This window comes from Charadrius vociferus, unplaced genomic scaffold (genome assembly GCF_000708025.1).
Source record: "Charadrius vociferus isolate BGI_N301 unplaced genomic scaffold, ASM70802v2 scaffold196, whole genome shotgun sequence".
Classification (NCBI taxonomy): Eukaryota; Metazoa; Chordata; class Aves; order Charadriiformes; family Charadriidae; genus Charadrius; species Charadrius vociferus.
The window spans coordinates 1,380,295-1,390,018 of NW_009648953.1; the positions used below are offsets into that span (position 1 = coordinate 1,380,295).

At 45.4% G+C, this 9,724-nt stretch overlaps 1 protein-coding gene across 1 annotated transcript in view; it reads right to left on the reverse strand.

Moving 5' to 3' along the window:
* HIPK2 (homeodomain interacting protein kinase 2) overlaps positions 1-9,724 on the reverse strand; it is an 89,534-nt gene that overhangs the window by 387 nt on the left and 79,423 nt on the right. Inside the window, exons 12-14 of the mRNA XM_009887434.1 lie at positions 3,003-3,250; positions 1,824-1,984; positions 6-83 (exon numbers count right to left, since the gene is read on the reverse strand). Of these exons, the coding sequence (XP_009885736.1) occupies positions 6-83; positions 1,824-1,984; positions 3,003-3,250 (487 nt within the window). The remainder of the gene's footprint in view (positions 1-5; positions 84-1,823; positions 1,985-3,002; positions 3,251-9,724) is intronic.

Here is a 9,724-nt window from a genome sequence, read left to right on the forward strand (position 1 = left end):
GGGGCCTGAGCTATCGTTGGAGTGATGTAGGCTTGCTGTCTCCGGTGACTCCCTGTGCGATCGGTCGCGATGTGCTGCTGGGCCTGGATAAAGACAGCAATAGTGATAAGCGGTTACAAGACAAAAGACGGCTCTTTACCTCAACGATGCCTGGGAGCCTCCCTATGACACCAGGATGGCCTCAGAAAAGTCCCTTGAGCTCCTCCTGACACCCTCAGCATCACCAGTCTTCCCTTGGAAACGGGTGACAGCAAAGGATCCCTCCCAAGCCTAGGAAGAACCTGTAGTTTCACACATTCACCAGAACGGTCCCCAAGAGGAGAACGGAGTCCTCCACTTTGAGCCATGACCTGCTGGCACAGCTACCATGAAGACCCAACCTTGGATGCCCGGCTCCTAAGAACATCTTCCACAACTCCAGTCGCTCACACAACAGACGTTTTTTGTTAGTGAGCTCTCTGCTGACAAAATGTGGTGCACTGAGAAGCTCAGGGGAATGAAGGTGCCTAACGACGCCTGGAACAGGCAATTTATTCTTGCTCAGTTAGGGTCTTTGCGGTTATCATTTCCTCGGTTAGTAAAATAGCTACTTTATTTTTTAAAGATAAAACCCTCGGCTCGATCAGATCCTGTTGGTGCCTGGTACCCTCAGGTAATCAGCTATAATTACTTGAGTACAGGCAATTTCTTGCAGTGGGACAGGAACAATGTACTTTTTCAGGGATTTTTCTAAGTTTTTTTTCTGCATCGCACAAAAATGTCAAGGAGTTTTCCCCATCATTTGTAGTCACAGTATTAAATAACCAATAAAGTAGGAATTAGAAGACAAGAAGGGCAGTGTTCCACGTTATTTCCTTCTATTCTTCCAAGCCTTCTCATCCTCTTTGTAAGCACTCCCTGCGCTGTCATTGTGGCCTAAAATGCGGCAGCCACACTCCTCCCCCACTCTTGGAAACAGCATCTCGCCCACTGCCTCCATTTTCACTCACTTTTATTTCAAGTTGGTTTAAATTTTCAAATTTCAACTACATTTTGAGGGGGAGGGGACATTCTTCTCCCCAAAATTATTTTTTTTAAAAAAACCAGTTCTGCTTATATCCCAATCTGGATGCAAACCAGTGCTGTCCTCTGAGCTCTGTGCACTTTTTCCTCTTGAAACGTTGGTAACTGTGCTGCAACTTCTCTACTCTCATGACCTCACCTCAGGGTAGAGAGGCCCCAGGTGCAGTACGTGAAAAGGTCATTATTTACTGAAGCTCCTGGTGAGCCCTCGGTGTTTTGATCACAGACTATGAAACTTCTTGAGAACTGCGTGCTGCCAAGTAACGGGCTTTGCCCAGATCTCCGCCCAGGTTTATCACGGGACAGATCAAACTCATTACATGATGTCAAAGCAGGACACATCTGATGGGGACTTCTCTCCCAATCCCACAGCCAGGCTGATGCACGCCCTTCACTTGGGAGACACTCTCCCCGTGGTTACCTATAGCTAAGGAGAATTCAGTCCTTCCAACATGGTCCTGCTCCACTCCTATGTGCCTGAGCCACTGCGTCTTCTCTCTCACACTATTCCCACTCAGACTGTTCGATCATCTGGCTTCAAAACACACGGTGAGAGTACCGCCAGCCCTCTCAGGGGTGGGATCTGCACCACCTCCACTGCCTGAGCTGGAAGATCAAAGTCTGCAGTGAAGTTGAAACAAGTTGATCAAACTTGACATGGGGCCCAACTATCATCAGACTGGAACAGGACAGCCCATGCTGGAGGAGTGGTAGGCTACAGCTGGATGACGCACCACCAAAATTTGTCTCAGTTGACTTACCTGACTTAGATTAAGAGGCTGCTGCTGCTGGAAATGTGCTCCTGGTCGCTGCTGCCTATAGGCAACGGCTCCAGACGAGCTCCCTGAAGAGTGACCGCTGGTGGAGGTCACGGTGCTGGAGGACTTGGACTTGTAGGAGGATGAGTGGTGACTGGTGGTGACTGTGCCAGGAAAGGAAACACATTTGTAGCTTACATCACATTCTGTAATTGCTCACCCTACCTTTTCCTCACTGAATCTCCTCCAGAGTGGCTTTTGGGAGGAGACATACAACAGAAGCAGGATAAGAAAATGGTTTCTCTTAATTAACAGAATACCTCAGCAGTGCTTCATATACATGGCCAGCCTGTTATTCTAGAGGCAGACAAGCAGACCCAATAACTGGACCAAAACCAGGCCTGGAAAAGGCCTTATAGAGCCGTCAGAAGTGTGAGAAACTGTTCTGCCAGCAGAACTGTACGATGCAGGTACAAATCCCAAGGAGAGGAAGGAAAGTATAGTGAGCAGAGCACAAAAAAGCCCTGGCTTGGCTGACCTCACGGTGAGTAGGAAGGGAGGAAGAAGGAGCTAGTGGGGAGCTCACCCTCTGAGCCTTTGTGTTCACCAGCAGTGCGTCAAAAGAAAGGACTGCCAAGTAGCTCAAAGCCAATTGCTTCGGGCCAGACTTCCACCATAAGCCCCTTTTCAACACATCGTACTACCTAACATTGCGGAGGCTCTGGATGAGCAAACCTCATCAGTCCATAATGAAGATCCTGGGGAAATGCTCTTCCCAGAAACGTCAACAAGTTTGGATGAAAATGCACATGTGTTTTCAATCTCCTACCCGTTTTAATGTAAACCTATGGAAAGGCAGGGCAGCAAAGGTTCACACTTGCATTTGGGAGCCTGTCACGTCAAATGTTGCGCTAAAGGCTGCATTCTGTTCTTGGGTTTGTACAGAAGTAACGGGGAACGACACTTGCCCCCATGACTGCTGAGTGTACCAGGGCACATAAATAATGCAATATGGCTCCCAAGAACAGATGTGTCACTTGAGAGAAGGGCAGGAGCACGGTTTCTTTGGAAAACAAAACAAAGAAACAAACAAACAAACAAAATGAAACCGAACAATGAGATTCTTCCAAGATAAATCATTTATTTCTTACTAATTTTCTTGACGGAAGAGGTGCAATTTACCTGGTGCCAGGCTATCGCACTCTACCAACACCTCACTGGCCTGGGTTTTCAGTGGTGGCACGATGATCGTTCGGGGGTTCCCACTGCAGTGAGTCTCTGGAACCCCTTTGGTGTCGTAGGTGTTCCCGTTATTCTGCCCTGCACGATGCTGCACGGCGTAAGGACTGTTGTTGCTGGAGGAATCGGAGTAGGGGGAGTCATGCACGGTGACACAGCTGATGACGTTCTTCCTTTGCTTGGACAAGGTGCTGAAACACAAGCACACAAGTGGAAAGAGTGAACGGGCAATGATCGACTTGGAAGCCACCAGAAAACTCTGCCTGCTCCGTAAAGGCAAAGTACACTCTTCAGTCCTCCTGCCAGAGAGAGGCTGCTTAAGCCAAATCCTGGGCTTCGAAACTCACTCGTTGCTATTCCAGGAAAGCCTTCATGGAGGTCAAGGAGTGAGTAAGACATTGTGGATAGATCTTATATTCACACTGCTTAGAATAGCACTGAACCAGACTGCCAGATTTATTTTCAGACTGCTTTTTATATATATGTGTGCAGTAGAAGCCCAGCAGTTATACTATGCTTTGTTACAAGTCTCACCACCCACACAAAAACGTGGTGGTTTCTCCCAGCCTTCCAGCAATGATTTAATAATAGATGCTATGACTTTTCATGATTAAATCCCATGAATCTAGAAAATACACTCTGTTCTATTTACTAATATGGTACAATAGGCATATATTCTCAATAAGCATTTGAAAGTGAGGAACGAATGAAGAAAAAATGAGCAAAGTACGTAAAGCTTTTGGGTTTCTTTTCTTTCTCTGAATAAGCACTGGGTCTCCTGACTCTAGCGTGGATTATCAAGGTCCTGCTGCAGCTAATCTATCTATGACATCAAAAAGGTGATTAAAAAGGAACATCAACACCTCCAAGATTAGTGCTAGAAGTTCATTAGACTAGACTGCATGAGTACGATTGGGATTTGCTCTGCTATTGTGTCTAATTATTCCTGATGGTTTCTCCTTCCTGTTATGAGCTTGTTTAGGGAGCAAAAGAGAGACCGAGAAAGAGGAGGGAGGAAGGGGGATGGTGAAGATTTGCTTAAATGGCTCACATCCTTGACAGAGCACAGACCTTGACTACAGAAAATAGCTGCTATGTTTCACTGATTGCATTATGTTGTTATGGCAACTGAAGTTTTTAAAATGATGAAAAGAAATGGATAGCACATAAAAAGCTAAGTAATTAGGCTTAATGGTGGAAACAGCCCCAACAGGAACAGAAATGCCATGGAGAAAAAGGAATCCATCTCTTAACTTCTTGAGTGTGCACTCTAAAAAGCAAGAGATCCCTTTCCCACAGAGTCTCCTCTCTGTTCTCTCAGTCTGGCCGGTCCAGTCCAGGGAACGGATGATTGATCCGGTCTTAAGTCTGTGATGGAGCCGTTTTCTTCCTAGTTTCAGAACCACTTCCTACCCAGGGAAAGGTGAAGTGGATACTGAGAACATTTTCCTTCCAAGGACATTGTTTGCCGTATTTATTTTTCACAGTGCACTGGTCCACAGGAACAGTGGTGCGTTCCCTTCAACTTGTCTGTCCCAAGGCCTCTCCGTCGGCATTCACAAGCTGCAACTCACCACCTCGCTCCCAAAACTTGTAACTGAAAATCTGTCATCTCTTCCATAAAGAATGCTTTGAGGTGCTGTATTCACAAACAAGTTACCATCACACAGACTTTCCCTGGGCTATCATCACAGCATCCTGGCGTGCCCTGAAGACTACATAAGACCATATTGTTCTACACGCAGTGAAAAATACGTCTCGAGAGGCCCCTGCTTAGACACGTGAAACAGGGCAGATGACAGAGAAGGAGGGGAAGCTATTGCATAACAACCTGGAAGCTGAAAGCAATCCTTGCAGGGGCAGGGATCTTTTCGATGGGGAAGGTGCATGACCGCGAACCCTCGTATTCTGGCTTTGCACAAGGAGCTGGAGAGCGCTGGGTTAGAAATGGAAAGAGCAACAGCGTATCTTAGATGGACAACTACTGTATGTGAAGAAAGATGTAGCAGTTTGGATATGGTGCTAAGGAAGAAGAATATTAAGCTAATAAAAATGACGAATATTGCATCAATATTCCTCTCTCCTTTAGCAGAAATGCCTGTAATCACACATTTATGAGTATCCAAACTGCTTGCCCTTTGCAGCTACCCTTGGCTGCCAGTTGGGAAGAGATATATATTCTCTACCTCTGACAGTTATTACATTTTATAAAGAAAAATCAAGTCACTAAAGAGTTTTCTGACAACTGATAAGGTCTAGCTATTCTTTTACAGTCCCTTCCTTACAGAAGTGGCTGAGCTGCTGAACTGGAAAGACGTGCTCTTGGCTGACATTTGACATGGGAAGGCTGAGCAGTAGAACTGGAAAGGTATTTTTCTGTGTAATCTGTGCTATTTATTGTTTTGGAATGGACATATTTTTCACCAATTTGATTGAGGGCTTGTCAAAGCAGGGACCACGAGAAGTCTCCTTCAAAGTGTTACAGCTCCTTGGTTACAATACGAAAATCAAATAGATCTGTTTGGTTAAACAAATAAGTGACCCCAAACCCAAACCTTTCCAGAGAAGGGGACTGTAGCAGGATATTAAACTCATTTCATGGGTGGGAAACAGAAAAGGACCAGAGTTATGGTCCTGTCAGGCCTTATGCAAGTGCTCAGCACTACTACTATGTGTCATCCACCAAAGTCAGCTGGGCTATTCCAGCAACAGAGCTAAAGCACATGGGTAAATATTTGCAGGATTACGGCCCAAGCATCAGCCTTCCCATTCAGCAGGCGGCATCATTTCAAGTGCATGAGGAGTCCCATTGAAAGCAGCTGGATTTTTGTCTTTAGGAAAGGTAACGACTGCAGTTAACGTCAGAGCAGGCAGAGAAGTCAGTTGGGACTATTCACGCACTCAGAGCTCAGCATCTGCTGTACCACAGCCTGCCTGAGAGATTAAAGGTGGGAATTTCAAAAGCCCAACTCACGCTGAAAATCAGTTGATTCGCAGGCTTAGAGATACATGTGGAGCCAAAACGGGGGCTTTTGAAAATTCAACCCAGAGGAGGTAGCTCTCCCCCTTCTGAAAGCCTTCTTGCTAGCCAGCAACTGTCCTCCTTCCAGCTCCCTCTGAGAACTCAGGTGCTCTTCCCAGCTTGCGGTAATGCAGGAGTTATGTGTGTGAGGTCCAGGCTGATGTATCGCCCTCCCTGCTCGCAAACTATCAGGACTGAGAGCTTTTACCTGTTGACACAGCGCTTGCCTACTCAGCAAGCTTACTGTATTCCTATAACTCAGGCGCAGCTTTTGGGGATGTTTGTGCTTACACAGAAAAATACTATTAAAAGTCTTGCCCCCTTCCTATTAAGCTGACTCCAAGCTTGGTAATTGCTTTCCCTCCTGCAAGCGTAGTAGCAGCAGCATACGTGATTTAGTAGTGTTGAGAGTCGGCATGTGTTCCTGGTCAGCTTGTGTGCCTGCCTGCATTCTGCGCGTAGGTGTATTTTAATTCTCCAGAGGAAGGAGAGGAGAAGATTACCAAAGTGGCATCTACACAGACTGAAAAGCAATAAGTCAGGAAGGCTTTTTAACCCTTGCTGGCTGGAGCTGCATCCTCCCTTTCAGAACAGCAGTTGGAAAAAATATGCATTGCTTTGCCAGTTTATTATTGGTTTATGAGTGGTAGCCCATTCCCACCTGGTCCCGAAAAGCTTGTTCTCAAACTTGGACCCAAAATGTGCAGACACAGAGCACGACCGTGCCTTCGAACACGCAGAAGTAGCTCTTGGAGACAGCCCTCTAACATATACCACCCTCATGAGTGCAGAGCGGAGAGACAGACGGGGGTCTCTATTCCCCACAGCAAGGAAAGATCTCAAGGAAAAGTCTGATGGAAGAAAGAGAAGATAGTTCGTGCGCAGGCACAGGGCAAGAAATGAAGGTGGGCATCTCAGATACTGTCAATGCAAAGGTGCCGAAGGCAGATGTTGAGAATGAAAAATGAGAGGAAATTAAGGAAAAGAAGATTCTGAATTAGGTGTTAAAACAACACTGGAACCATCTGAATAGCCAATGATAGGGACAACAGCTCTTGTAATAGTGCAACTTGAGATGATTTCTACTTGCTGAAGGCCCAGCCCAAAAGGTCAGTATGTCATAGCATTGAGTGAACAGGATCTTTTTTCCCCGAGTATCTGAAGTTACATCAGAATCCCAGAAAAAAATCAAATGGAGTCTATTAGGGGCAATTCTTCAGTGTGGGTCGCCCACAGAGATACAAACCTTTCAGTGTGGCTGACGCAACAGCAACAGAGACTTTCAGCTCTCAAGGTCACCAAGATGGCCTTCTCGTTTGGGGGAAGAAGGCACCCATCCCACAACTGTGCCTTTGAACTGGTGTGCATGTATATCATGGCACATCAGCTTTACATTGCATCACAAAAATTCTGTTCCAGGTCTCTGAAAACTTAGTAACATGCAACCTTTTCAGTTTGCTGCTTCAGAATAATTCACCTATTCTAGGAAAGTGTAGAGTCAGCCAACAAAAACTCACACTACAACTGCAATCGCTCTCTTCATGTTGAAATCTTATGCCATGCATAGCTCAGTGTTGAGAACATGCCCCTCTCTCTTCAGCTCAACCTCCATCCCGACCTGTTAATCTGCTCTCACCTTCTTTGTGAATTTGTGATGGTAAGAAATATTTACCAAGTACTACACTGGGGCCATTTTATTAGGCTATACAGCACGTGCCGTAGCTATTTAAATTGTATATACTGAATTGCTTAGCAGGTTGTAAACGTGCTGCTGCTGAAGGTTTGCTGAGAGAGCTACTGTCTATCTCTGTTATTTTAAGTATTAGTTGCATGTCGGTGTGTCTTCTGGAGATGGAAGGCAGCAATCTTTTTACCAGATGACTGTGGTTAGTCAACGTATTGCTATGCAGAGTCAGTTCATTACTATGCACAGCATAACATAGCCACAATAGGCCAGATGTCAAAAGAGAATTACAAATGGTATTTTGACCCTCACACACGCACATCAGCAAGCTGGCAAAAACACCTGGTTTGTGCCTGCCAGTGATTTCTGCGCGTAAGGGGAATGAAAGTCCTCTGAAGTAGACCCCACCACCAACTGCACTACAACATGAATAAGGTGAATTAACAACTCGCATCAGCTCACGCTCAGTTATAAAGGTGAGATTCACACAGAGACTTCACCGTCTTAAGAATAAGGAAAAAAAAACCAACCCTGCAAGCATTTTGTGGCAGTGAAGATGGCCAATGAGGCAGTTACTCAGTATGCCCACATGACAGCTGTGGTCAGTCTTTCTTGCCCAGGAAGACGGTAATTACTGTGAGGATCCCATGAAAAGCCAAGCTGGAGAGGTGTTACTTATGATACCAGTGCAAATAGAGCAGGTAGTGGGGAAGTGAGGTGCTCTCCTGCCTCCTTGGGGTGGAAGCACCCTCAAAACCACCCACCCCAAGGCCATCATTGTATTGTTTCAAGAAAAGTCAGGTTTTCCTTGGCTGCTGCATTCATTGCTTGGATGGGAAGTCATCTAGGCATGTCACAACAGCCACCTCCACTGCCTTTCCTTCCACCCCTTCCTCCTGCAACGCTCTGCGACGCGACCCTTGGCAGGACGTGGAAATAACCCTCGTTGCACCACCACCAGAGCCCAGCACGTCCCTCCTGCAGGACCATGTGTGCCCTCCCTCCCTCCCAGCCACAACTCAGCCATCCCAGGGTGCACTTGCGCCTCCCTGCTCTGTGTTCAGGTTGTTGCTTTATTTTTCTTCACTTTTAAGCTTCAGAAATATTTAATCAAGGGAGGATTTACATTTAAACCGCTGCGCCATGTGAAGTTGCATACTGGGGAGTACTTAACCCCTACTACTTGCTAGTTGCTGAATATGTGCTCTGATTACTGCGACTGCAGTTGCACTGTTGGTCTGTCTATCTGCTTGACTTTCTTCCTAGAGCAAGTAGAGAAATTTAAGAGGAATAAATTTGCAAGAAAAATATCAAGTCTATGCTCTGTTTTCACTCTCTTCAGCGCTTTACAGGTAATGGTTAGACCTAGATTCTTCTTTCCAAAATAAGTAACAGTCAGGGTATTATCATACAGCACAGCAGTAAACATCTCTTTGGGCTATAAAGTCTCTTTGTAAAGGATGCTGAACTGAGAAGTCTAGAAATTCACTGATGATAAATAAACAGGTTCACAAAATTGTTTCCTGTTCATATAATGCTTTTTATATGCAAATTTTTTCCTGCTGCTGTACAGCACAAAATGTCACATCCAAAACTTTGTGGACATGTGTTTTTACCAGGTAAAAAAATTTCATTCAGTAAAAATGTCCCCTTTTTATTTTGAACATTTCTTTTTTTTTTTTTTTTCATCTTACTTGCTTATATTTTGGAAGAAAAAAACCCCTTCGTTAAACGTGAAAAGAGAAGTCTTCTCCTTAATTAGTTAATCCCCTCACGCTTTCCCTCACGCTTTCTCTCCCTTAAATAAAAGTCAAAACTTCGCATTTTTGAAGCTTTCCCAGATTTCACTGTGCTGGGGACATGACTAGAAAAATCTCAATGTAGCCTGCAAAACCCCTTGGTTTTGACAAACTGGCTTTTTAAATCAGGAATTTTCCCCCTGAAGATGTCTGACCCTTC